General features: G+C 31.3%; 3 protein-coding genes, 1 long non-coding RNA gene and 1 other non-coding gene across 12 annotated transcripts; 3 read left to right on the forward strand and 2 right to left on the reverse strand.

Annotated features, from left to right (window-relative positions):
* Window positions 1–465: 465 nt before the first annotated feature.
* Window positions 466–7,003, reverse strand: LOC132913257 (nucleoporin p58/p45). Of its 8 annotated transcripts, none has more exons than XM_060971451.1 (9): window positions 6,834–7,002; window positions 6,352–6,701; window positions 6,085–6,277; window positions 5,635–6,008; window positions 5,348–5,572; window positions 5,182–5,256; window positions 5,042–5,064; window positions 4,860–4,892; window positions 466–559 (listed from the first exon to the last, which is right to left on the reverse strand). In XM_060971451.1, exons 1-7 carry the CDS (start codon window positions 6,896–6,898, stop codon window positions 5,048–5,050), a joined length of 1,299 nt encoding a protein of 432 aa, XP_060827434.1. In that variant the 5' UTR covers window positions 6,899–7,002; the 3' UTR covers window positions 466–559; window positions 4,860–4,892; window positions 5,042–5,047. The 8 variants fall into 8 exon arrangements, with proteins under 8 accessions (XP_060827434.1, XP_060827436.1, XP_060827437.1 ...); XM_060971448.1 differs by lacking the exon at window positions 466–559 and adding an exon at window positions 4,179–4,367; XM_060971453.1 differs by lacking the exon at window positions 5,042–5,064.
* Window positions 597–3,805, forward strand: LOC132913255 (protein FAM114A2). Its single transcript, XM_060971445.1, has 4 exons — window positions 597–2,041; window positions 2,383–2,978; window positions 3,060–3,371; window positions 3,449–3,805. Exons 1-4 carry the CDS (start codon window positions 1,006–1,008, stop codon window positions 3,521–3,523), a joined length of 2,019 nt encoding a protein of 672 aa, XP_060827428.1. The 5' UTR covers window positions 597–1,005; the 3' UTR covers window positions 3,524–3,805.
* Window positions 7,004–7,287: 284 nt separating the features above from the next.
* Window positions 7,288–19,063, reverse strand: LOC132913250 (calpain-D-like). The gene is made up of 11 exons (XM_060971430.1): window positions 18,129–19,063; window positions 17,127–17,494; window positions 15,665–17,031; window positions 15,296–15,529; window positions 14,500–14,892; window positions 14,121–14,422; window positions 14,003–14,039; window positions 13,606–13,931; window positions 13,176–13,518; window positions 12,908–13,086; window positions 7,288–12,832 (listed from the first exon to the last, which is right to left on the reverse strand). The coding sequence occupies exons 1-11, from the start codon at window positions 18,449–18,451 to the stop codon at window positions 12,652–12,654; spliced, it is 4,053 nt and encodes a 1,350-aa protein (XP_060827413.1). The 5' UTR covers window positions 18,452–19,063; the 3' UTR covers window positions 7,288–12,651.
* A 488-nt stretch (window positions 19,064–19,551) lies between these two features.
* LOC132913260 (uncharacterized) lies at window positions 19,552–21,477 on the forward strand. Its single transcript, XR_009659349.1, has 3 exons — window positions 19,552–19,605; window positions 19,943–20,631; window positions 20,919–21,477. It is a non-coding gene; the product is annotated as an uncharacterized LOC132913260 (long non-coding RNA).
* Trnar-ucu (transfer RNA arginine (anticodon UCU)) lies at window positions 19,561–19,633 on the forward strand. The gene has a single exon. It is a non-coding gene; the product is annotated as a tRNA-Arg (tRNA).
* Window positions 21,478–27,591: the final 6,114 nt, after the last annotated feature.

Genomic DNA, 27,591 nt, shown 5'->3' on the forward strand with positions numbered 1-27,591 from the left:
TCCCACTACTAGGCCGAAAGCTCTCGTGTCTCTGACCGCTGTGCACGAACGACGACGGGAACAGACGAACGCGATGCCCTTTCCACAGTTTCGCATATTTTCCGTTATATTGCATCGGCGGCACCACCGTACGACTCTCATGGAAACGCAGGTGCACTCAAGACCGTTGAACATCCGGGACGAATGAATAAACTGATGGTAATCCGTTGCTGCCCCTTCGAGAATGTCTCATAAGCCACTGTGGTATTCGCATGTATTGCTTCCTCTTTCTTTTTTTTTCTTCTCGCTGTTATTTCGCTTGATGCGTGGCTTACAAATGTTATCGATATTCGATCGAGTAATTTAGTCTTCTACTTGCGTGATTTATCGTTATTCACTCCTATCATTTTGCTTGAAATTAACTTATTAGTCTCAATCCAAATATCTCTCATGTCACATTTTTACTGTTCTGTATAAGTATTAACATTTGTTTTTTTTTTTTTATTTTGATAATAAATACATTTTCGTCCACAATGTGAAAATCTGTGTCTTTAGCATAATCTCCTTCATTCCTTTTAATCTGAAAATAGATATTTAATTCTATTTAAAAATATACATTTGATTTGTAAAATTTCTATATATCAAGCTCATGTCACTTTAGTAAAAGAAATTATATTCATGTCGCATTGAAATCCAGTGGTTTAGAATTTAGAATATTTCTCGCATGCACGACTTTTTTAATCTGTACATTTACTATAAATTTGATAAAGTGTGCGAATTCTTACTTCCTCGACAAGACACGTGACATGTGTATAATTATGTATGTATATACGTGGTGGAGAGTGCAGATATGTGAACGTATGGAGGTTTCCCGAACGTGGCGACATTTTTAACCCCAATTTTCTACACGTTACGAGAAACTGAATGTGCAATTGTAACGTAAACCAATCGTATCGAGAATCGAACATAGTTCGTAAGTTGTTTTTAATAAATAAGAAGTAATTTAGTGTTTTGTACAAAGTTAATATGGCAACATCTGAAAGCGATGACTTTGAAAGCGCTGACGAGGAGATGAACCATGATATACCAACAAAAAGAAGTACTCAAATGCGACAATGGAATTTACCAAACACAATAGACTCGGAATCTGATGACGATACGGAATATGTGCCTCCACAACCGTATACAAATATAAATTTCGGTAGAAGTAAGGAAAAATATTGGCCGACAATGGATACGTCAACTAATGAAACAAGAGCTGATAAAGATATCAGTACTAAAGATACACGTAATTATAAGAAGCAGGAGCAACCAATTATCAGTGTTGACGAAACTTGTGAAAAGAATGATGAAAACATTTCAACTATCGATTCACAGAAAGTAGAATGTGCACAGATCAACACTGGTGATACAGACTTGAAAGTGAAAAATAATAATGAAAACATAGAGTTAAGAAGAAATAAAGTAGAAGTATCCCCTGAAAAAGATGTTAATATGGACTTACATTCTGAGTTGACAATTAAGTTGAATGAAAAAGAAAAGATTCAACATAAGGGAAAGAAATTAGGTGTAAAGAAGTTAGGAACAAAGGTTATGCCAAGTAGTAACCGTATGACTGATATAGATAATACACATATTAATGAAAGGGATATACTGATGACAGGAGAAGATGTGCTTAGTAAATTTTCTATGAAAGATGAGATAACAGAATCTGATATGCCAGAAGAATTGAAATCTGATAAAACATTCAAAGAAGTATTTAAATCTGAAGGGTGGGAAGGACTTGAAGATCCGATTGAATTACCAGAGGAATTGATTGAGGAAAAATTGCAACCAGTATTAAAAAGATTATCATTAGTTGCTGAAGAAACAAGTGGCTCATCCACAAGTTGGGGTTGGGGTAATTGGGGTGTAAGTACTTTAATTAATACAGCTAGTGTTGGAGTTTCTACAATAACTAGCCATGTATCACAAGGACTTAGTCTTTTGGAAGAATCAATGGCTTTATCTGATGAACCTAAATCTATTACAAATGAAGAACAAGAAAACCAGACAGACAATGGTAACTTTTATTATATATTTATAAATGATGTAGGATGGATATATTTAATGATATAATAGATATATGTAATAGTTAATAGATAGGTAGATGATAGACAATAGATATGTAATATGTAAAATAAGAGTAAAATAAGATTGTGTGTGCGAGTGGATCGATTTGTGTGTAGATGAATAACTGAGAATGAAAGACAATAGAAAAAATATATAATTGTGAACCAAGTTCCTTCTATAGCCAAGAGATTGAAAATAAACTATACCACTACTACTATTTAATGGTATAATTACTGCTAAATTATAAAACTGTTATATTTTTATTTTAGTTAACTTCCAGTTAATTTCCAGATGGTAAAGAGGAACAGACCAAAGAACAATCTTCTTTCGGGTTTGGAAATCTTATATCAAGTGTATCATCAATAACAAAACTGGTTGAATCAACTGGAAGCAAAGTTGTAAGTGGTGGATTAGATACGTTAGAAGCCATTGGTAAAAAGACAATGGAAGTTTTGCAAGAAGGTGATCCAGGTTTAAAGAAAAAGAGGACCTTCTTTATAAATGAAACAGATAAGCCTAATTTATCTCAGATTCTACGAGAAGCTAAAGAAAAAGCAGATAGCACAGAAAGAACAGTGGAAGAAAGACAGAAAATGAGAAAAGTACATTTTGAAAGTCTCTTTGATGATTATCAAGGACTTGTTCATATAGAAGCATTAGAAATGTTATCAAAGCAAAGTAATATTAAAATACAACAGCATTTGAATAGCTTAGATACAAATGAATTAAATTCTGTTGAAAAAATGTTGGAAGAAGTTGAAGAATTATGTGCATTAGATAATGATGATGAATACAATGATGAAACAGATGAGAAAGACCTGAAATATAAATTACAAGAAGCTTGCAGCGATCTTGGAATTAATATTACATATGAAAAGTTACACGAGGTAAATAATTTCTGCCCTAATAATACGAGATTTTACTATTATCTCTTGAATGCATTATACAAAGTTAAATATTGATTTTAGGCTTTTCAAGACTCTAAAAATTATACTACTTCACCACATAATGATCAAGAAACTTTTGAACATGCTATTTCAGTTTTGGCACAATTTACAGCATTTTCTGTAGAAAGGTTTCATAAAACTGCAGAATTACTTCTAATCAAAGAACATCGTAGCACTGTTAATGAAACTGATTCACTAGTTCAGTTAACAAATACTCTGTCTAATCAAATTGGAATATTAGCTAATACTTACTGTAGTATTTTAAATAAGCTTGCAGAAACTTCAGACAAACCTCATACTATTAAAGCTAATATAACAACGATTCTCATGGAGGTAAGAGAATACTATTATGTATTAAATTATAGTATACATGTGTGAAGAAATAAATTTTCATTTCCTTTTTTAAATAGGCTACAAATGCAAGTTCTTACATTCAACATGCCTTCAAATTGTTGATTCCCATCATAGAAGTTGGTGCTATATAACAATGAGTAGAAATATTTTTTTAATACTCGTTCTGCATATATTGTAAAAAAAAAAAACTAATACATTTCAGATAATTAGTTCAAATAACGTTTTCTAATATGTTTCGGGATAGAAAGTTTTGAACATTATAAAGAAAGAAGGATAGAAAATAAGAGAAAAATATAAAATAAATAACACTTTTTGTACTATATAAATTGTATGGATTTATAATATATTAAAAAAGAAAGCAAAATAAAAGATATCTGTAAAAAATTTCTAGCAACTTGTTTAAAAAAATTTAATTTAGGTACTCATTTTCTTTTTTCCAAATGTTTTGCTCACAAGCATTTTACATATACAATATATGTCATTTTATAATGCTTCACGAACAGTTTTAATTTCTTATATAAATTTATGCTTAACTATAAAATTAGTAAAATATACTTTGAATTACAGAAATGCGTTAAGCAAATATTTTCTTAAAATATAGTTGTACTATTGTATATATGAAATGCTTATAATTATAGAATGTAATAACAATTTATTTTCTTATAAAATATTCTTGTTTTAAAAAATAATAATGTTAAATCGAAATATTAATATTAAAATCAAGTAGGATATTTATAATCATATGTTAAAATATTCTTAACAATACGAGAATAAATATAAACTCGATTTAATGTTTTCCTCTTTTATTACCAACAGGAGGTTTCTGAAGTTGAAAACTCGAGTTTGATTCACTCGTTGGTAAAGGTGTAGTAAGATTTGGCGGAGTATTAAAGGTCAAACTTGCTGTTGGTGGTTTCAATGACGAACTTAGAGTAATGTTAGTAGCAGATGGTGTTGGTATTGTATTTCCCCAAACTGTAACAACATATATACTGAATTATTTTGCATCTATTTCTAAGAGTCAGATTAATTGACGTGTAAAATAGCTAAAGCTGTGTTTCAATGAATTAAAATGTCATTGAAAAGTAACATAGTAGCAACATTGACATAATTATATACTTTCTTTTAATAAAACTAATATTCAACAGTATTCCTATATATTGTGTATTCTTCTAAATATATAATCTAGTTAACGCGGGCATTCTTACAAAACCACCAAGAAGCAAAAGCAATTAAAGTACATATAAAATACACAGCCATTCCTTAAGAAGCATAGATTTCAACCTCCCTTTACTATGTGATATTTGAAAATGCAAATTAAGAAAAAGAAGAAAACAGAATATCATTTATTTCACTATTATTAAAAATGAATATTCTCGTATATAATTAGTAAATGTTAAGTATAAAAGCTATGCATCCCTTCCCATATTTCACAACACAAACAGAAACTGAAGAAAAATATAGTACCTTATAAACTAAAATAGATTCCTTACTCTATTCCTGGAAAGACAAAATCAAAATCAAATCACAGAAATAAAAAATGTTAAATCGATCATATTTACAGAATAATTAGTTGCAACAGTCTTTCTATTCATATACGTGAAATTCTACAATACTTAGTAAAGGGCGTTAAATGTTAGTAAATCTACCTCATACTAAATCCACGCAAGACCTGAAGGTAGGAGATATTCATGGGATAGTTGAAACAACGAGAATACGTTGTTTTAGGGGCTTTGTTTTCAACAAAAAATATATTAACATTATATATTTATATATTAATTTCATTTACCTAATGGATTTCGTGTTTCATAACTTCCTAGTCTGTTAGAATTTAGTGCTGTTGATGAAAGGAAACTTTTATTTCCTATAAAAGTAAAGTATATAACACGTTAATAGTTACATGAAATAAAATAAATACTTGTATATTACAATAAGTTCTAAAAATTATCAATTACCTGGACCAAATGGTGTAGGACCACTTGTAATTTTTCCAATACTACTTCGAGATATTTTTCCATCTGGTTTAATATCTTCAAAAACGTTTGTATTATCTTTTAAAACGTATTTTCTAAAGTTTAAATACTGTTCCTTTTGTTGTTGTACTTTCGAATGTACGCCTTGCAATTTACCAGCAACAGCAACAAGAGACTCGTGAAGTTTACTCATAGCCATCGTCAATTCTAAAAACCAATTGAAAGATATTTAAAAATTTTGAGAAACATTAATACTAATATAAATTTACCTTGTGGAGTTAAAGTCTTTGGAGTCATCATTGTCTGTATATGTTTTTCTGTTGTTTCAATTTGAGATCTAAATAATAGTAAATCATGTTCAAAGCTATCAGCCAATTCCATAAAAAATAATAATGGTGCATTATTTTCATATTGTAATCCTGGTGGAGTATCATGCGTTCTTTGAGCTACTTCAGAACTTTGTAACGCTTTTGCCGTGTCTTGTTTCAACTTATCAGCGGCAGAACGATCTCGTTGAACTGAACCAGCTAACGTTGTTAAAAGTTCCATCAACGATGCTGTATCTTCCGCACATCGATTTAATGGTCTCGCAGAGCCCCTTGCTATATCCGAAGACAATACCTTTTGTTCCTTCACAAACTCTCTATAATTAAGAACATATATCGAATTAATTAATTTTATACAGTTCTAATATAATAGTTTTACTATATAATAATTACTTGAATTTCTCTATTGTCTGTAATAATTCTGGTGGCCAAATATTTTCTTTAGCAGCATTTGATCGTGAAAATCCTTTATTACTTGATGATATATATAATCCCCCTAGTCCTTTATTGATAGTGCTTGTGGTAGTTGTAGTAACACTAGTAGCTAATTTTGATCCTAATAAATTACCACTACCAAAAAGTGATGCTGTAATTACAAAATATTAGAGATAATATTTTGATTATTAATAATATTAAATTATATCTCTAACTATCACATACTTGTCGTAGTAGGTGCACCAAAGGTGACATTTCCAGTTGTAGCTGTAGCAGACGGAGCACCAAATGTCAATGTAGAAGTTGTTGCTGGTGTGCCAAAAGAAAGTCCACCAAATAAAGGCGCAGACGTAGTTGGGGCTGGAAATAAACTGCTCGCAGTAGTTGTACTAGTTGTATTTGATCCTAAAAGTAAACCAGTTGATTGTGTCTGTGCGGCAGTTGCAGGTGTACTATTAAATCCAAAATTAAGCCCAGTTGTTGTTGCCGGTGTGGATGGAGTTCCAAAGGTTAACGTTGGTGCTGAAGTACTTGAACCAAAAGGTGTACTAGTTAAATTAGAACCTGTTGCAGGTCTAGAACACAATAAATTATCAATATTTCAGTATATAAATTTTAAATATAAAACCCTATGTTTCAATTTCATAATGTAAGGTTAATTAATTTAATTTAAGTTAAGAATACGAAATGTAAAATTGTGTATTTACTTTTGTCCAAATCCAAAACTTGCGTTGCTCGAAGTTGTAGGTGTTCCAAAAGTAAACGTTGACATAGTTGTGGCATGCAATAAATAATAAGACAAATAAACGTCATTAAATGATACACAACGTCTTATATTTCAAATATTAACAATGCATATCATATGCATTTCACGCGTTAAACTATCCTCAACCGACTAACTGGCGAGAATAATTGAAGAGCGCCATCTATAATGTAAAGATGCACGTTTTAAATTTGAATATGTGTAATTCATTTTCGAAATGTATGTACTATCTTATGTATATCTTTCTAGAGATGTGTATTTCTATAAAATATTAAAAATATTCGTAATTGAAAATAAGATTCAAATATAAAAGTATTAATTATAAATAAATGGTTGAAAAATAAACAGAAAAATAAAGAAGCATGTGTATAATATTAAATAATTAAAAAAATACAAAGAAGATTGAAAAAATCACTTTAATCATTATTAATTTGACTTGAGACTGAATGACGATTAATTTCTAGATAATATTCCGATTTATTATTAAATGTACCTATACTACTATATTATATAAATCAAGGGACAATACAATGTCTTTATCATTTCATAAAGTAGTAAATGTTTTTTTTTTTTGTATGTACGCGACAAAGTTCTAATAATTATACATTCCATCTATAGGAAATGGGATCAATTCAACAAAGTTTGCCAAATCGGTACACAGACTATCACAAAGTTGATTGCTGGTTCGGGTTCGTACATGGGCGTTTCTAAAATGATCACAGTCGCGTAGACTAAAAGAACGCGTCTAAAAACAGTTTCTTTCTATCAATAAACTTTGTTTTTTTTTTTTTTTTAAATATTTTCAGGAATTACTTAATATTTCCTTTTTCCTTTAATAATTTAATAATTTTTAGATATTGTTTGCATTAATATTTCTCTTGAACGTGTAAATATTTCAGTCTCATTTAAAACGAAGAAAAAAGAAAATCACATTTATAACGCTTGTATACAGTTTAGAATACACCCGGTACGCAGTATCGTACAGAGTACGAGTTACTTAATAATTGTAAAATGACACCGCAATATTATACTCTGTAATTACAAATACAATGAGATACCGTAGTACTTTTTTTTTTTTTTTAATTTTCTTTGCATATTAAGAATATATTCCTAGATATTTTGCGATGGCGTGCGATTACCCTACATCTTTTGCTCCATTTATATAAATAGTACTAACGCCGTGCTGAAACAAACGATGAATGTTATTTAAGAATTTACGAAAGATCGGCAAAATTATTCATTGACTTTAATGTTACACAATTAATTTTTTAATCATAGCATAATTTCCATAAAATTTTGCAGATTTAATAAATGGCTTTAAATTTCTGAAAGCTTATTGCAAAATGACAAAAAGAACAAATATTTATGCTTCGCACATCACCGGCATTTCTTTGACTCCGATATATTACTAATTTTGCTATATATAATTTTCTATTTCTTACTTTTTAATCGGTTTAAGCGCTGTCTCAACAAAATCGTGTAAGCATATGCAAAACAACTTACGTGTACCACAAGCGGTGTATAAATTAATCAGCTTCACCCATCCCTTAATTATAATAAATAATTCATTTTATATACAAATTGAATTCTTTTTTAAAACGCTCAAATCCACAAAGACAGTTTTCTAAAATACCAAACACACTTGTTCATTCGCCGTAGCGTTGTGCATAATCAACTACGAACGTTGCTTTCAGAATAATGTCACTTCGTGCTTTCGAAACTTTTTTAAAGTTTTAACAATCAAAATCCAAACATTAAATATACGTTATATCCATTATTCTGATAGTACCGTCGAAGCCACAGTAGTCATATTCTAAAATGGAAATATTTATAATTCTTTCTCAGTAATTATACACACACACTCGTGAGCGGAAACACACGCACATGCACACGCACACACACACAATATTTAAAATAGAATATTTTTTCTTTGAGAAAAAGTACTATAATATCATTGTGACAACGGAACGGGCCTCTATAAATCATTATTGATTAAATATTTGTTTACAGGTTTTTTTTTTGTTATGCTTTGGTATGGCACTAAGGATTACCTTAAATTCTTTTAATTTAATGTTATGCAGATGCAAGTTATGCTTAAAAAATAAAAAAGAAGAAACAGAGGAAAAGAGAGGAATTAGGCGTTATATTTAATTGTGTCATCTGCTTTAGCACTATTGTTTTTGCATTTGTGTACATGCACCGATGAGACTTATCCTAAAGTTTTGAACAATGGTGCAATTTAATTGATGCTTTAAATTACCATTTAGAGCATAGCAGTCGAATCTGTTGATTCAAATTAAAATTACATATAACAATATATGTTATCTGCTACCTGTTTTATATTTTTTTAAGAAAATGCATAAATATAGGTCTCCATTTTATTTTAAATGTTTTTGTCTGTAAATTAAGGCCATTCGAACAGAAACTAGTGCAAATAGTATAGTCTATTTATGAGAATAATTCTTTTCATTGTGTCTGACACTTACATAAATTTTAATCACTGTTTAAACTTAAGAGAATTGATTTATATTGATAAAAAAACATTTCTTGTTTGCTTTAAAGGGTTTCCTTTAATAAATAATTGCCTTAATATTATCACAAAGTGAATGAAAGGGGTTTTGATATTTTTAAATACGATTTAGTTTAAATAAATCAGAAACAGTTCCTATATTAAAATTATTAGGCCACACTCAACAGTTAGATCCGTTTGTTTGAAGCCGTTGAATAAAAATAATTTCCTTTTATTGCGTCAAAGAGAAAGCAATGTTTCAAGCGGAACTCAATTAACAATATTAAAAGTTAAATTTTATACCAATAGAAATCAAATATATCAGAAAGAAAATATGTAGAAGACAGAAGTAAATGTATTAACGCAAGTAATTAGAGTTTTTAAATGGATAATGGGAGAATGTAAATAAATGTAAGGAATGTTTTATTTAAAAAAATATGTATAACTGATCTAATTAAGAAAGTTATTGCCAATAAGTCTTATAATGCTTATGTGCATAACTTGTTCCTTTTCTTGCATTTGAATTAAGCAAATGCATATATAATAAATACTTTGTACTATCATTGAAATAATATTTATAATGCTGCCTTTTCATTTATGAGGACATTTCTTAACTGACATTTTAATGACAAAAAACGTCATTAGAGCTGATCACAGCATGAGATATTGTCACATTACCACATTCAATATGCATAGAAAATATTAGACAAATTGTCAATCAGATCCAACTGCCATCAAAAGAACATTTCAGTGCCAATTTCGTCATTCTTTAAGGACATGGAACATGGCAGTTTAATATTAAAGCCAAAGCACTGAGCTTTCCATATAAAACTGGATGTTTGCTAGTTTATATAATACACAGTATATCGGTAAAGATCAAAAATATTTTTTAACTTTCATACAAATAAGTATGAAAGAAAATTCATATAAACTTGTATCTGCAAGTGCTTATCTTTTTAATTATGCTTTATAGAGAATATTAATAAATATTAGATACATTACTTAAATTAATACATTGATTAAAATAATATACATTAATTTTTAATTTAATTTAAAAAATAATTTGTTTATGTGTATATATATATATGTGTGTGTGTATATATGTATATATATATATATAAACAAGTTATTTTTTTATTCACAGCTATCTTTAATTAGATGTCCTTTAAATATGAATGCCATTTACGCATACATGAAGAAAAAATTTGTTTCCTTAGAACATAACGCATAAAGAGTTTGCTAGTTTTTAACTCATAAATACAAATACAGCTGTTATAATACTTAAAAAATACATATCGAAATCAATTTGCTTATTCGAGTAGTTCAAGAAAATTCGATATTCTTTAATAGATTTAAATAGTGTACAAATTAAAATCGTTAAAATAGATTTAAACAATTGCAATATTTAAAAGATCTCGATTGAAACAATGAACGTGAATTTTATCGAACTATTCGAAGTACTCAATTAATCGAATATTCGAATCAATTAATTCAATTCAAATTTCGAATATTCGAATATTTCGGGTACTCAACAACTTTAGATACAAGATTATACAAACTTTTTCATGGTTTACATGCATATAATTAATATTTGAACAAAAAATGTTCTCGAATTTTATTAACGTCCTGCATAATATGCATAAGAAAGAATTAAAAAGTGTGCCAACATACATCGCATTTAATACATATAATAGACATATTTAAAATTATTGGTTGGTACAACATTAATAAGAATCAAAACTTATAGTTTCACTCTTTTGTATACAATTTTAACATTAAATTAATCATATGTTAATGCAATAATTTCAATAACAACTTTTTGAATTATTTTATGCTATTCGAAAGGAGATATACTTGTAACATACATATACTTTTCGATTCAGCAATCTTTCTCTTTAAAAAAAAAAGGGAATGTTCTATTAAATTGTAACTTCCTTTTTACGTGAGATTATAATTTGCTAAATACGTTCCTTCAAATTGGAAAAAAATGATTTATATATTTCATTATCCAATACTTATTTGCTTCATTTGTAGATAAAACACATATGTATATGTATAAAAATAAAACACAAATCTATTTATGTAAAAAAAATTTATAAATGATTGCGCCTCGTAGGCGGCTATTCTGATGTCATGATTACAAAATGTACAAGACTTATAAAATTGACTAACTCGTTAACTGCCACGCTTGTGTATGTATAAAGTTCAAGATATGTATTATAAGTTAAATGAACATAAAATATACATACAACAATCAGTGATAATAATTTTGTTAATAATTCACTACAAAAATTTTTAACAGCAATAAAGTTAAACGTACATTGCACAAAATGGCAGTGAACGCGTCACTATACTGTAAAACTTTCAGAGAGATTTTTGGTTCTGTAGTTATGCGCTACGTCCATTTTTAGCACAAGCACTCCATCCAGTTACAAGATGGAAACAACAAAAGTTCAGATGAGATAAAAGTTTTACGATGTGACCAATATTCGAAAACCCTCACTTAAACGGCCAGTAACATCAGCTCTCATACACAATATACAATACATGTACTTTTAAATGTGAGTTCTGAATACGGCCTGTGTATCCGAAAATAGGATCGACTTGTGAGATGCAAAAATTGAAAAAATTTCGACCCATAGTTATACCATACTCTAAGCAATTCCAAAAAGAGTGTATATGTTTTTCATTATCAATGGCTGTTATTTATTTCACTTCATATATTATTACTGTATAACTTTTACGCTTTGTTACTTTTTATGGTGCTTATATGTTACGTTGAGAAAATAATTTTTTTTTATATAACAAGCAATGTGTTTAATTTGTTCTTCCATAAATATTTAATTTCCCTTAAGTCTTCTTTATGGATCAATGGTTCCCGTAGAAATGCTTAATTTGCACGCAAGTTTTAAAGTATATTCATTTTCATTGATACAACGAATGATTTCTACCTAATTAAAAAAAAATATTTCTAACCACTGATCTCAGAGAGAGAGAGAATCATTTTATATTAATTGTTAATTATTGTAGTATATCCAATAGTGAGCTTGTCGTAATGCTAAAAATTTTCGTACAACATGAATAGCTAGAAAGCACAGAATGTATTATAGTTTCAGTACTATTTCTTCTGTACCAAAATCTTTCTAGCTTGCTTTGGTAAATTTCTGGATATCACGAGTACATAATAAATCTCTTACTTGACAAACGAGATACATTTAAACATTGTCCTATTTGTTATTAATCACTCATTTGTTCACGTGATTAAACGAGGACTATGTAAACCTTCGACTTGAGTATCAATTTGAGGACAATGTTGAGTATCTGGCGGACCCCAGTCATGCAAGTTTCCACTGTTAGCTAGTCTGTGCGTAAGTCGATGTGCTATCGAAAAACCTCCACTACCTTCCAATTGTGTTAAAACTATGATGACTTGTCTACAATAAAAAAATTTATCAAATGATCTGTCATGAATGTTGATTTCAGGAGCACATATAAAAGATCTATTTTACCTGTGTAGCGGGGGAACACTATCGGCAGTTCTGAGTTGTCCTCTTGTGGACACAACGTTATAGCTTTCATGGCAGTCACATTTTACATGAATCCATTTATTTACATGACGATTTTCTACCATTACTACAAGTCCAGCCCAACCTTTAGTTAAGTAATAAGCAGTCATTCCCTCTCTTCCCTACGTATAAATATTTTACAAAATACTGGGTTTTAGAGATACACGAACAGTTTTGAAATTAAAGTTGCAAGTTACAGAAATATTCTTACTTCATGTCTCTGTCCTTTTGCTAGAGTTAAACTTATTATAGCATCAGCTAAGACAAATGCTGGTGGGGAAATTTGCTCAACTAATAATCTCTTTGAACTATGAATGGCAAGAACGTACTCAGGGTAACTGGAAGTATCTTCCATTCCTGTGTGCCAATGATTAAAGGCCAAACATACAACAATATACAAATCCCTCTCTAACATTTTGTGACATCCAACGAATCCACGTACTTGTCGCTTACTATGTTCTACTAATCTCCCCACTTCTGGTGCTGCTGGTGAACGTGTACGAAAAACAACTACGCACAAGTCCAACTGAGAACGTTGTGATTTTTCGGAATTCCTAAATATGTATGTAAGTATAATAGACCATATCCTTATATTTGATATAATTATACAAATGTACATAAAATGAGATAATAAAATTTACCTTTGCCCTTCTTGAAATAAAGTAAATTCTGTTTCAGTAGGTTCTAGTACCGTTAAAAGTACACATGATAAATGTCTGAGAGACGATAAAGGTGGAAGTGTTCCACGTAATCTAACTTCACTCCACCCAACTCTAGTTTTACAAATATCAATACAATCAAAATATTTCAATACATCGTCAAAAGAAATCCAGAAAACACCGTCAGAAGCACCATGTGGCATGAGCATTTCCCGCAATTGTGGTGTCCAAATAGGACTATCATCAGACCAATCACCCTTCCAACTATAGTGACCCCATGGATTACGTAATCTCAATAATCGTATTCCCTATCAAATATATTATTCAAAGTACTTGTAAGTTTTTAATCATGTATCTATAAATATGTGTATTTTTTTACCTGTACATCCCGTACATCGAGAACAGAATAAGCGTGCCTAGAAAAAATACAATAAGTTTTTTATAGGATACTAAATAAATATACTTAAAATTTTTAACTCTTGTCGAATTTTTTCTACCTTGGCCTTAAACCTTTACGTTGATATTCTTCCTCATCAACTTTCATATTACCACCTCCACAACTAGCACCCATTAAAAACATAGCTTGCCTTGAAGATAAAAGTTGTGCCCATATTAAATCCTTATCAAGTTCATCTTCACTTGGCAAAGCAGATGGTTGTAAAGGCACACTCTCACAAGGGGCACCTGTAAGTGTTGCTAGACCTTCTATTGCGCGTCCAGATACTAAAGCTTCATAGCAACCATGAATTTTAGCCACTGCTTTTTCAATTAATGGCACCCAAAGTTGTTTTCTTTTTGCCTACAATGTATTTTATTAAAATTATGAATGAAGAAAAAGAAGTAATAACTTTTCACTCATAATGTTAAGATATAAACCTGAGAATATACAAGATGGCCTCTTTTATCACAGGGTAGCAAGTCATCAACAAGTACTGTGGTCCATTTTCCATCTTTACATAATCTTACTTGATAAGCTCCTTCTGGGCAAGTTTCCCTCATTACTAAGACTCTTTTTACAAGCTCATCACTTTCAGCTAAAACAGCTAAAGCTGAAAGTAACCAACAGTTTCCTAATACACCTTGTGAGATATCAGAAGGTAAGGGTTTCCTAAAAACAGCCCAAGGCAGTTTGGAATCAACTGTAGAATCAACATTAATTTGATGAGGCCTTCTCCATTGAACAACATGGTTATCTTTTGTTTCAGCTGGATTGTAATATAGAGATTTTGGAGCTGGTGGAAATGAGTCATCGACAAAAGGTTCATTTGTCTATAAAATAAGTAAATTAGTTACTATTTAGAATCTTACATTTAAAATATACTAGTCGAAAATATACTAGTCGATTTATTTAAACGAATATTATGAACTATTCAGATTTGAACTTTATGCATTTTATATTTCATAAACTAAAAATATTCACTAAAACATTTATTTTCCTCTTGTTTTCTCATTAGTGTTATAATACAAAAAATAAGAAATTAATATAAATCGGGAAAATAAAAATCAATTGATGTGAAAAGATATATAGTGCAAAAAAGAAAAAGTATAATTATATTTTTCAAATGTAATTTACATATATAAAGCAGATTAATTTCAATATTTTTTCTAAACTGTTTTCTTTGATCGTAAAAAATCGTCCTTGTCCACATGATATAATTTATGATCAATATACCTCTTTGCAGTAGCGAACAATTCGCTCCCATTTCTCCAATGCTTCTCTTTCCTCAATTTGTCTTAAATTCTCCATAACTACGCTTTCTTGCCGTTGCATTGTAAGTGTACTTATGCCAGATTCAATAATTCTAGGCCTTTCACCTGGTAGTTGAGATAAATTTTTTGAGATTTGGCACATTTCACAAATTCCGTTTGTACTCTTATTTTCATATGTGCACAGTTTACACTGCCACTGGAAACATTGAAATGTTTCATATATAATAGATTTATATAGAAGATGAAAGCCAATAGGAAAATATATGGATAATATATATATTTGAATATTTTACTAATAAATATATATAAAACAGCTATAAGAGAATCGTACTTGACCATGTGTGGAATCTCTAATTCTTGAATGTCTTTTATCTCCAATTGAAGAACCATTCCTTCTTACAGAATTTCTATGTCTTGGAGTAACAACTTTTGAATTTATAGGGGTGGAACAAAGTCTTGGACTCGGGCTTCTTGATCCAAAAAATCTGCTATCCTTTGGTACATCTAGAAAATCTGCTAATGTCTTACAAGCATTACAAGTTTGTGCTGATAGCGGATTCCTTAATGTACACGATGGACACACCCAGCTTTCTCCTTTTCGTAACGTAGCGTCTTCTAAATGCATGATACTTTTAAGCTTCGAACCACCGCACGCTTCACACGTTGTTCTCGAAGCGGCATTTAATAATGTACATTTTTTACAAGTCCACACTGGGGAGGGTGGATCTACTTGATCATCTAAATCAGATTCTGCTGTAGCCAATGTAGCAGTTTTCTGCGGAATGTATCTTACACTATCTCTGGATACTACAATTGGAGATTGCGAATGCATCGAACAACTCGTTTCATCTTTTGTGACGGTTATTAGACTAGGTTGCATTAACGAAGGCGGTGATCGAGAAGATCCACATATATCGCAACCAGTTGACCATAAAGGATTATACGCGTAAGAACATTTCCGACAAGTCCACATACGTTTTAACGAGCTTACATTCGGTACATCACCGACAGGACTAGTTGCTTCGCTATGTGCTTTTGTGGGTACAAGACCCAATTTATTATTTTGTTTTTTTGGCAATGGCGGCGGTATATCAGGATCGGTAATTCCAATGTAAGAATATTTTGGTCTTGTACTAAAACCAACAGAATGTGGTGGTACTGCAGGTGGTTCATCCTCATTGAGACTTCTACGATTGACGATCTTTTTCTTTCGAGATACATTTGTAACGGACTCGACATCAGAAAAAGATCGTCTATAAGACAATGGACCTGCAGAAGATAGAGCCCGCGGTTCCCAGGCAGGTACACTGATAACTACTCCACTGCAAGGAGCAGGACTTCTAGGGGCTTCACATGCCTCGCATTGTTCTAGGCCGGGAGCATTATCAAGAGTACAATTATCACAACTCCAGAGAGCATCATCCTGTTGAGATTCTGAGACTACTAAACTTGTTGGTCTTTGAATTGCATGTTCAGATAATTTATGTACAACAGATCCATTAGATAAAGAGCGACTAACTTTAGATTTGACTCGTTCATAAATTGAAGGACTATGTCTTTTTGGTGAACGTTGAGAGGTATCAGTGGTATTTGTGTAGGAAAGTGTAGTAGACTCCATAGTTTCTATTGGTGGCAAGGTCCAGTCTTCTCTATCTTGTCTCCTTTCACTACGACTTATACTTGTTAATTGTGCCATATCTATAGAATACAGATAAGCTATATAATATTTTTACCACAATCTTGTTCAAAATAGTATTAAAATAGTATTAAAAAATAAATTAAATAATTTATACCCTTATTGATAATTCTTGCATCGCTTGTAGAAGAACTTGTTGCATTGACATCATCTAAAATATTGGCCAGAAGTTCGGATGCAGCTTTGAGACGATTTGTTTTACGTGAATTTAATTTTTTGCGTTTACGTGCTCCAATCTGCCTTTTGCCAGTTTCAGCTATAGAAGAATTTGCATCACAAGCTATGCAAATTATGCCAGAACTGCAGCTGTTGTCTAACAAACAACGAACGCAAGTCCATTGCGTTATTAAGGAAGGTAGAGAAGAAGATCTTTTAACTGGTTCTTTTTTGCAAGACTTTCCATTCCACGAATCATGGTGAGATTTCTTTATATAATTATTGAGTAGAATTAAATTCCCCTCTGAGCTAAAAATCGATATGAAAAATAATAAACAATTACTAAACGGACAATAACCGTCGGCATATATGATAACATAATAAAATTAAGGAAGAGGAAAGAGTCAAAGAATATATAATATTTTTATAATGAAACTATATATTTAATTATTTCCTAGATATGAAAAAAACTCTACCCAAACGTAAAAAAGAAGGATAACAACTATGAAAAAATATATGCTAACTTTGATATTACTCTAAGTATATTATATCAATAGTGAATGCGGAAGCCTGTATTCGTAGATGCAATAGTAACTTGTCATATCTACGTTTATGCGAACATGCAACAAATAAACATTTGTATTATATTCCCCTTACAAACCATTGTTCTGTGCATTGTGTGAAATCCTTGGCACAAATTAAACTTGTTCAGTGAGAGGTAGAGGAAAGCTCATACTATGAAAATACCTTTGCTCAAAAAACGAGATATTACACCAAAATGATGGCACTGATACGAACTGATAAGTATTACATTCGAGGAGAAGTCGACAAGATTTTGCGGAGAGTTCGGTAAACTGTATACAAACACGCGAGAAATCGAAGATGGGGTAGGGAAGGGGAGGGGGTTGCGGACAGAGCAGAGATGAGTTAACAATTTTCTCACCGATGTATGAGATCGGTTTTGACGTATTGATAAGTTGCCGGACGCGTATCGCCCGTTGCTGGCTTCTCCAAACGAAGTTTCGGCGGAGGTGTTGGCGGAACAGAGACCGAGGAAGAGTCACCTTCCTCGTCGTCTCTTTGCTTTTCCTCCTCCTCTTTTTCTTCGGGAACTTTGCGATCCAAGCTCAGGCCGAGCCTGAGATTTGCTTTCTCATCACTCCTAAGCCGAGTAAGGCCGCACCTGGCGCATCGCGTGCTCTCCGTTGGATTTATCAGAGCGCACTCCGAGCAATGCCACTGCAACACCGATGCGATCGAGCCCATTCTTTACACGTAGTCATGGCTCCTTTGCTAACAGGATCACTGACTTTTATAGCCACGATCCCTTTTACTCGAAATATCACCACACCTCTACGCGAGGACGAGGATCAACGATACCGTGAAACACATTCCGTGATAATTCTTTTCAGCTGCGGCGGTTGCCCGCCGTTCTTTGTCATATGTTTCAGGACGGCCATCTTTTAAGCCCCTTCTCCTCGCACTCTCCCCCAATGTTTTATTCTATCTCTTTCTTCCTTTTTTCTCCCTTTCTTTCCGTCGTCGCATCACACAGTGAACATTCAAATGCACACACAACTTCAGTGCATCTATTCTCTGCTTTTCTTTTCTCTCTCACCTTTTGGGCATCTTATTTATCTAAATACTTCTTTTCTCACTGTTTAATCGTATTTGCAAGTATAGTCTGATATGAGATATACACAAATAAATCACTGATTAATCCATATTCGTTCACTTAAAGGCAAAGAACGAGATGAAACGCGTCAATTGCAAATGGGGTAGACATCGTCTGTGTACCTACATCACTGTAGCCTGAGCAAGTGTGTTGACTACATTGGTTGCTGGCATACACAGGGCTGTATGATTATTATCATACGCGTACACTGATATAATGAAAATTTGTAGATTTCGGCATCATGCTTCTATTTATATCAATTATTACCTGCGAATGATTAATTAGTCATTATTATGTTGAAATAATATTCTATTTAAAAGTATCGATAATAAAATAATAGTTTACTCTTAAGTATTTAACATTTGAAACGTACACTTTTTAAATAAAAATTAGTTGTTCATTGTGTTGGTTAGTTTATACGAGTTTATTTATCAAGTTAAATATGATGTAAAAAAAGGATTACACTAAACAAAGTTTCAAAATGAGAGTATAAAGTATAATTACACTATGTAAAATAATTAGTTTTTTGAAATTTATCTGTTATATCGATCAATTTGTTGCGTTTAAACTTGCGCTTAGAATTTTAATCGTTTCGTTTCTTTTTTATACGTCACTGGTTAACATAAACTATTATGTATATCAGCGACATCTATGATTAACTATGTTTTAGAATTATCATAAGAAACGTTGTGTACACCAAGTCCCTGTGGCGCAGAGGATAGCGCGTTGGACTTCTAATCCAAAGGTCGTGGGTTCGATCCCCACCAGGGATGAATAATCAACCATTCTTGGTTCTCATTTTTTTTAAATAATTTTTAGCTACAAATTTCACATTATAACAATCTAAATTTTATTTTTATATTAATCTATTATACTAATATTAAACAGCAATTTAATTATCGCTATTGATCCGCCATACTATCCTTTTAAATTTTATTACAATCTTTAATCTTCTTTTATTTGCACACTTAAAAGTAGATGTAAAATTAATCAATTTATCTATAGGAATATCTCCTCTTTGAGCCTTCCTGAGTACTATGTTACTTTTACTACACTCACTCTTGTGTTTGTTTTAATTTTAGTTACTTTCGACTTGGAACGAAAATATCCCGATGCACAGCAAACGTAAAAATAGTGAATACGAAGGTGAATAGACTTGGTTTGAATATTGCTGGTATATTTATGATCAAGTATTATTATACCAAGCTAATGTAATGATATATTACAATGGAACCAGACAAATAATTACCATTCAACAATTATGGTATTTATTTTTTCACCTTTTTACCTTAATTATTAATTGAATTCTAGTCTTTATCGCTATCAGAAAATGTGCAAAATTTATATTATTTTTATCTTGAAGTGTTATTCTCGAAAATCGTAGAAATGACGAAATTTTGTTATTATGAAATTATGTATATACTAATACTAGATTCTTGCTTCGTGCATTTTATCTGTACTACAGCTGCCAAACGTTACAGAAGATTGCGACGTCTTCTTTTCCAAGAATCTATAATTTCTTCCAAGATCTTTTTCCCAGAACGTATGTACATTATAATAGGTCTCACAATCAGTACAAGAGTTATGAAAAGAGAAGTTACCTATTCTCGAACATTTTATTATAGAAGATCTGTTTGCAATGTTCATCTTTTAATTTAAGAAAGTGGTATGTTGTAACTTTTCTTTATTTTAGCGATATATATATCAAACATAGTTACTATGATCCTTTTCAATTTTTCAAGAAGGAAGAAGCAGTGTTGTAACAACCGACGTGAGTATTGATTACGATTACAGAGTTGTTACAAAACTTACATTAAGGTAATCGCACGCCTTTCATAAAGAATGGAATACTTCAGAAATTGTAAGAACAACGAACGTAATAATTATGATTGTAATACACGATAGAAATAGTATCCAAGTTGTTATTCTCATTTTTCTTACTAGAAGCAGCAGATATTTTGAATATTTTTTAATTCCATATATTTTTAATTATTTAATACCACGAAACCTATTATATCAATCAAATTATTTTTATATATTCCGTATTCTGTATTCTAGTCAATTAAAAGCCACGAAGCGAAAGAACCAGAAGCAGATGAGACATTCAACGAGTAAACGATTCAAAGACCCCGATGATTAAAGGGATACAAACGATATCAATTAATTGCTTGGCTTCTAAATAGACCGTTAGATTAAGCGTATCATCGATTCTGCTTCTACAGAGCAGGTGTTATCATTTATTACAATTTAAGATATCCTCGGTGTCACGTTGTATAATTTAACACAGATTTTCGTACAATACGATATTTGTAATAAGTATTAACGTTATTAGTCGATACTTGGAAATTTCAACTTTTTTAAACATTGTAAGCCTTTATGTTCTATCAATCTTGAGTCGAACGTTATGTAAAGGTGACTCAGATCGATTAAAGAAATCAATTACAAACGACTAGTTGCAAACATAGGATCGACTAATTAATGCCATATCCGTTGTTACGTAATGATCATTTGATTGCCATTGTGTCTTTTTAAACAGCGAGATAAATAAATGTAAAATAAGCTGTACTCCAATGTTCGCTTATGATATTATATTTTTAACACGATAGAACTATCATGCATAAAAACTTCGTTTTTAGACAATATTTTCAAAAAATATTATTTTTATACCATATCAATATTTTAGATTTGCAACGAACGAATCGAGAGAGACGAAGTTTAGGCGCTCAATCTTTCCGAAGATTGAACGTCGGAGAATACAAATCTGTCTATTTCGAACATTGATCGATACTTCATTAATTATTAATGAACGCCTCTTACACTTTCGATTGGACGAGCACACCGCTGTCTGCTGTAGGCGTAGTTTCCTTTCGATCAATAATTTATGCCTGGCTACTTAATTGAGTTCTGATTTTGGATGGACAGAGTTACGTGCATATTTTACATTAATTATAAATCGAAGGTTCGTTACGGTGTATAGCGTATTAATATCGTGACGAAGGAAATAAGATGGAATCAAAAATAGAATGCCTGCTTGGGAATTCCCAGGATCACGAGACGCTATACCAATAAAAAGAAAAAACTGGATCGCTGTTCTTGCCAGTGAATTTACCGCTCAAACACTGAGTCAGCGTATTACAATTTTAATTATGTATATATATAGACTGAGTCATGCGATTCGACCACGTTTTACCCCATTTACGTGCTTTGTGTGTACAACTGTTAGCAAAAAGACACGACGAAGAAAGAAATCCAGCGCTTAATCGTTTCTGCGATTCTAATTTTGTGACAGGAAGTGTAGAAAATGAGCTATGAGAAAATACACGTCAGCTATTAGGAAAGAAAAATCCAAGAAGATATAAAATACAATTTATATATAAAGAGAACGTTATACATACGTTCTATGGATTTTTGCTATTACAAATGTTCCATATCGTATAAAAGCGCGCAATTCAGTTATAACGTAAGTCGAACGATTAAACTGAATTTTTATTCGGCAGGTTGTAATGACGAGCATGAATGCAAATGATAGCGGGTTCGCGTGAGTCATATCCGGAATTAATTCTTCTGCCATCTCGATGTCGACACGTGACAAATTTACCGCTAATCAATCTTGCGCAGCTATATTTTTAAACGACGTTATTCGCAAAACCAGCTCGGCTTATGCAATTCTATTAGACATATAGCAATCGAACGAAATTAATCTTTTAAATAAGATTCGTGTTGCTATAATTATATTTCGGAAAGGAATGAAGAAAAATAGGTATTTTCGTGTAGTATAATTCACGTAATAATTCATAATAATCTGTCTCAGGCTTGAATTTTCTTTCCTTGCACACTCTTATCGGATAATTATAAATCGAGTATTATACTTGTTCTGAGAAAAGTTACAGCACCGTTAGAAAACGGCAGAATGATACAAAAATTATACCTAAAAGTCATCGCTAAATGTAGAAAGAAACGATAATAGGAATTATCAATAGAACGTTGTATTTTGGTGTGAATTGTTTAATAAGCATATCTGAAGTATTTTAAGGGATATCTAAAAATACTTCCTCAAATTTCCTTCACGTTCACGTTGTGATATTAAAACGTTACAGTAATAGTAAAAGTAATAAGAAGAATAGCAAGTACTTCTACGTTAACGTTATAATTGTTGACGTAATGTTAACGCGCTAAAAATATAGTATCGAGATCTTTTTGCTTTTGTATCGACGTTTTTATCTTATACGTGGATGTGTCTCTAGACAGGAAATCAATATGACAACATCATACACAGGAGAAAATGAAGCAAGTCGAAACAAAAAGAGTAAATAATGACACGTGGCAAGTAACGTGTGTAAGTATCGTACTTAGTTCAAGCTGAAGAGAAAAAGCAACAAACATGAGCTTCAGGCATAAAGCGCCGATCAAACCTGTTTAGATACTTGGAAAAACGTAAAACTAAGAAACGAAGAGAAATATTAACCAGTTGAATATGGAATATCGTTATTGAAAAATATAAAATAAATAGAAAATTACAGCAACACAGGAAGGTAAACAAAGTATAGAAAACGCGAAGATCTTGTGAGAAACGTTGAGACGATCTGATCACATCGTAAAATAATAGCAATAATCAACGAATAATATATGCGATATTAAAAATTTATATCTGCATGCTAATTCAAAGGAGCGATACTGCGATCTATCTTATGTGCGATCTTGTATGCAATTAAGGGATTAATTAAAACGAATTTATGAACGTTAATCAATGAACGATAATTTTTTCTTTGTTAAATTATAACGCGCTTAATGGTATGCATTTAGACGTTTAATAACTTATTAAATACGCTGATCTCTATATAATCATGCGCGCGCAAAAAAATGTATGTGAAAAAATCACGTCGATTTTGGAAATTATAATTACATAATTGAAAAATCGATGTGGTTTAATTAATTTGACTGTGGACGATCGTGCAAATTATTGTACAATCATTCGCGATACAATCAATATGCAATGCGGTATTTTTATATAATTAAAAAAAAAAATTATGTTTTTATAATTCTTTTAAATTCAAAGCGACGAACTTTAAGCTTAATTAGTATGTTAATATAATAAGTATGGATTTCCTGATTAGCATGTATTCGGTAATCGGTAAAACCGTAGTCCAAGGTACTTGCTTGTCACAGTTTACGCGTCTAACATGAATAATAATGCATTTTTTAATAAATGTACGCGAATCGTTAGTTGATCTATAGTTCTAAGCGAATTTGCACGTTACACTCGTGAGATAAGCTTGCTCAGCCTCGTTATACTTTCCAATAAATTTCTCTCTGATGATTTTCGTATACGAGATATTTCTATCCAATCGCATGTGCTGTAATTATTAAACCAGTAATTAACAGAGCGAACGAAATTCCAATAAAAATTGTTCGTATAATCTTTGCATTATGAACGTGAAAAGAGACGCGTAAAGAATAATATTCCGAACTTCTGGAATTTCTCGAGATGCGATAATTTGTTCAGAAAATAGTATTGAATAAAAATATATTTAACGAAAAGAGTAACAATGTATTTAACTTTAGCAAATTTATTTTTAATTCAATGTCAGATTACACTTTAACCTACTTTATTTAAACTCGTTATACTTAATGTTCTATTTCCAATTCTTATCGCCCGTTTGAATGTTAATTTCGATTAAAAAGTAATGACATAACAAATGCTGGAAACTTCTGTCCTTTAGCAAATCCAATTCACTGAAAATAGTATTATCTTCAAGGGAAAAAATAATTCATTATCATAGGCAAAGAATATAACGACGCATCTCATTTCCTTGGAGAGCTAAAATTACTGCTTATCGGTGTTATCAGTACAAGTTTGACGTATGTATTTAGTATTTGTTCATTCCAAATCGTTTTATCGGTGTCGTGACAAATACAATTATAAATAGATATCTGCTGCAGTAGACAAACAGATACTGATTTGTAGTAAGCGAGAGACGGATGACCGCAAATTTAATGGGCGTAACTCTTGTTTACGAAAGATTGAAAAGAAATATCGCTTATAATTTCAGGAACGAAAGATAAATGTCCGAATTAAAACGATTTCATATTGAAAATCAAGAAAGTAGAATCTCATTGAACGTTAGTAAGCAAATTATTAATTGCTTTATAAAAGATATATACGTGCTATAATTTTAAACGTGAATATGTTATATCGCACAAGTTTTCGATATTCCTTATGTCGTTTATTTTTAACTACAACTATATAAATACAAGTTCTTTATTTATGGATGCAGTTTTTGGAGGAAAGTAAAGAATTATAATTGGTAAAAATTACCAAGAACATCGAGGTGAAAAGAAAAAACAATTTTGTAACCAAATCTTCCTATATTCGATAACTCATCATTAAAGTAACGAATATTGGCTGAGATATTTTTGGTTTCAGTTTGCTTTTAGTCCCATTTGACGCCCATGTAAGAATTATAAGAAACTTATCATGGATAACACAGTTTTGGACTGTACGTGCAAAGGTATTGCGTTGTTTATAACTATATAAAGATTGTATTATATAGATAGAAAGAGAAAGGAATATGGGAAAACCACATTTTACTCAGACGCCGAGTTTCGAACCTGGGAAGTCCAGTTTACAAAGCTCAGCCTCTACCCGTTCCACCATTCTATCCTCTCCGTATGCAATTTTGTAATACAGTATAATTTGTACATACACAAATTTTATAAATTATTTTCCTATTTACCTATAATTTTCTAGTTATCTGTAATCTTTTTATTTTTCAAAAATAAAAATATATTTTAATACGTTTCTTATTAAGTTTAGTTATTATATAAAAACAATATAAAATGTATTCTGTAAAATGACATTGAAATGAAATAACACAAGGTTTTCCTCGTCAATTTTAATATAGATCTTTAATACTTTGTTTCAAAGTTTTCGTCTTTAAAATGTTTAAGTCTCAAGTAAAATTTACGATTATTCTACGTTTTTAAAGGCAAACGCACGATTAAATTGATATGCAAGTTTGGAAGCAATAAATCGTATCTAAAAGTACGGAAGAAAATCCTAAATTAACGTAACGAGGATATTAATTTAAGAATTGTATTGTTCATTCGTGCAAGTTTGAAACTAAATGGAACCAGTAAAGTAGACCAGTTGAAACGATGATGAAAGAGACGAAACTGTGTGTACCAAAGAAATTCCAAGAAAAATGATGCGAACGAATGACTAGGAAACGATGAAAGTAGTCGGCTTAGAACGATGATACCTTGAAATAAAAATGCCGAAAGAGCCATAATTAGACCGAGAAGGACGAGGAAGAAAAAAGAAAAATCGTTTTCATAATATTCTTACGCGTTTTCAAGTATTCGTCGTGTTGAAACAGCGTGCAACCCATGGAGAAAGTAACGACATTGGTAAGATGACATTAAGAACGTGTCAGTTTGCAATTGTGAAAGAACAATGTGAATGGGCAACGTTGGAGATTGTATTTCTTATTTCGTTAGGAGGCTATTTTATACCTTTAAGTATAGCTTAATACTATTTGATACGTTTAATCGTCGAAAATTTAATCAAATTAATCTCACAAGTAATTTTATATTTGCATATATATGTATATAAATTTAGAATTTTTAAACGGTTCTTCGAATTAAATTTCATGTTACATATTAATTTATATATAGTATTTATATACACGTTATGTACGTACATATGTATTACACGAATTCATACGTGCACAACGATAAATTATCCATTACAGCCCACATAATACCAATCACATGGTTAAGAGTGCAACTAGAACCAAACGTAACCGGTTTACGTTGACTGAAAAATTAAAGGGAAGTCACGCGTGCAAAGTTTTATTCTCTATACGTTGAATTAACTGTTTTGCAACCAACGAGTGACAAGAAATGTATTTATATTTCTTATCCGTAAATGTACTTATATAAGCGAAGGATAAATTCGATCATTTAAAAATTTCTAACTTTTTACATCTCGTAGACGTAGAGTAAAATATCGGCACTACGTAAATCCTTAGCTTTTGTTAATCGTCGAAAGTGAAAAATCGCTGTAGTTTCTATCGAATGTTATTCCAATACGAGTTACGTATATTTATTGTTAGATATGTATATATCTAGTGTATACGTATTTGTACATATATTTATATATATGCAGACATCAGAATCACGTGTAGAAAAAAAGCACGCGCTCAACGAATGTGATTCTAAACGTGTACATGCATGTGCAATAACGCAGCACGTGTATCTTATAACTCGCTATCACGTTTCGCAGGATATTAACGAGTAACTCGAAACTATAACTTAGAAACGAAATACGATAACTACGTGATTAGAAAACAGAAGCAAGAATTTTTGAATAACAATTTAAATCGATTTACGTTTTAATCGTTCGTCCAGATTTTTCCTAAACTTAGTAATTTCGATTTTGTAAAAGACCTATGATGCGACCTTTTGTAAAGATCCTATGGCGTCGCGCGATTTCTAATATCGCACGGTCAACACGCGTATGAATAAAAAATCACATTTCGTGACGCGATGTGCAAAACATGGGCACGTAAACAGTAGAAATAACTTCCGGCACTTCTAAACTCATTAATTTCAAATGTTACCAATGTTAATCACGTTCGTTAAAACGGTTACGTTTGCATCGCGCTTATGTCAGCCACGTTGCACCTTGAACATCCTGAAGACATCCTTTTATTTACTTTGCATTATCATC

The sequence above is a fragment of the Bombus pascuorum genome, chromosome 13 (assembly GCF_905332965.1).
Source record: "Bombus pascuorum chromosome 13, iyBomPasc1.1, whole genome shotgun sequence".
In the NCBI taxonomy this organism is placed as follows: Eukaryota; Metazoa; Arthropoda; class Insecta; order Hymenoptera; family Apidae; genus Bombus; species Bombus pascuorum.

Bases quoted from the DNA above. Each gene is read 5' to 3' on its own strand.
- LOC132913257 (XM_060971446.1), bottom strand. From the start codon at position 6,898: ATGTCAACGTTTACTTTTGGAACACCTACAACTTCGAGCAACGCAAGT. The intron at 6,009-6,084 runs GTAATTATTATA...TCTTAATTATAG, and splicing joins CAGACAATAGAGAAATTCAA to AGAGTTTGTGAAGGAACAAA. The intron at 4,368-5,181 runs GTAAATGAAATT...ATGTTGTTACAG, and splicing joins TGAAACACGAAATCCATTAG to TTTGGGGAAATACAATACCA.
- LOC132913250 (XM_060971430.1), bottom strand. From the start codon at position 18,451: ATGGGCTCGATCGCATCGGTGTTGCAGTGGCATTGCTCGGAGTGCGCT. The intron at 14,893-15,295 runs GTATATTGATCA...CTTATTTTATAG, and splicing joins TTGTTCGCTACTGCAAAGAG to ACAAATGAACCTTTTGTCGA. The intron at 13,087-13,175 runs GTAAGAATATTT...ATTTATACGTAG, and splicing joins CAAAAGGACAGAGACATGAA to GGAAGAGAGGGAATGACTGC.
- LOC132913255 (XM_060971445.1), top strand. From the start codon at position 1,006: ATGGCAACATCTGAAAGCGATGACTTTGAAAGCGCTGACGAGGAGATG. The intron at 2,979-3,059 runs GTAAATAATTTC...TATTGATTTTAG, and splicing joins CATATGAAAAGTTACACGAG to GCTTTTCAAGACTCTAAAAA. The intron at 3,372-3,448 runs GTAAGAGAATAC...TTTTTTAAATAG, and splicing joins TAACAACGATTCTCATGGAG to GCTACAAATGCAAGTTCTTA.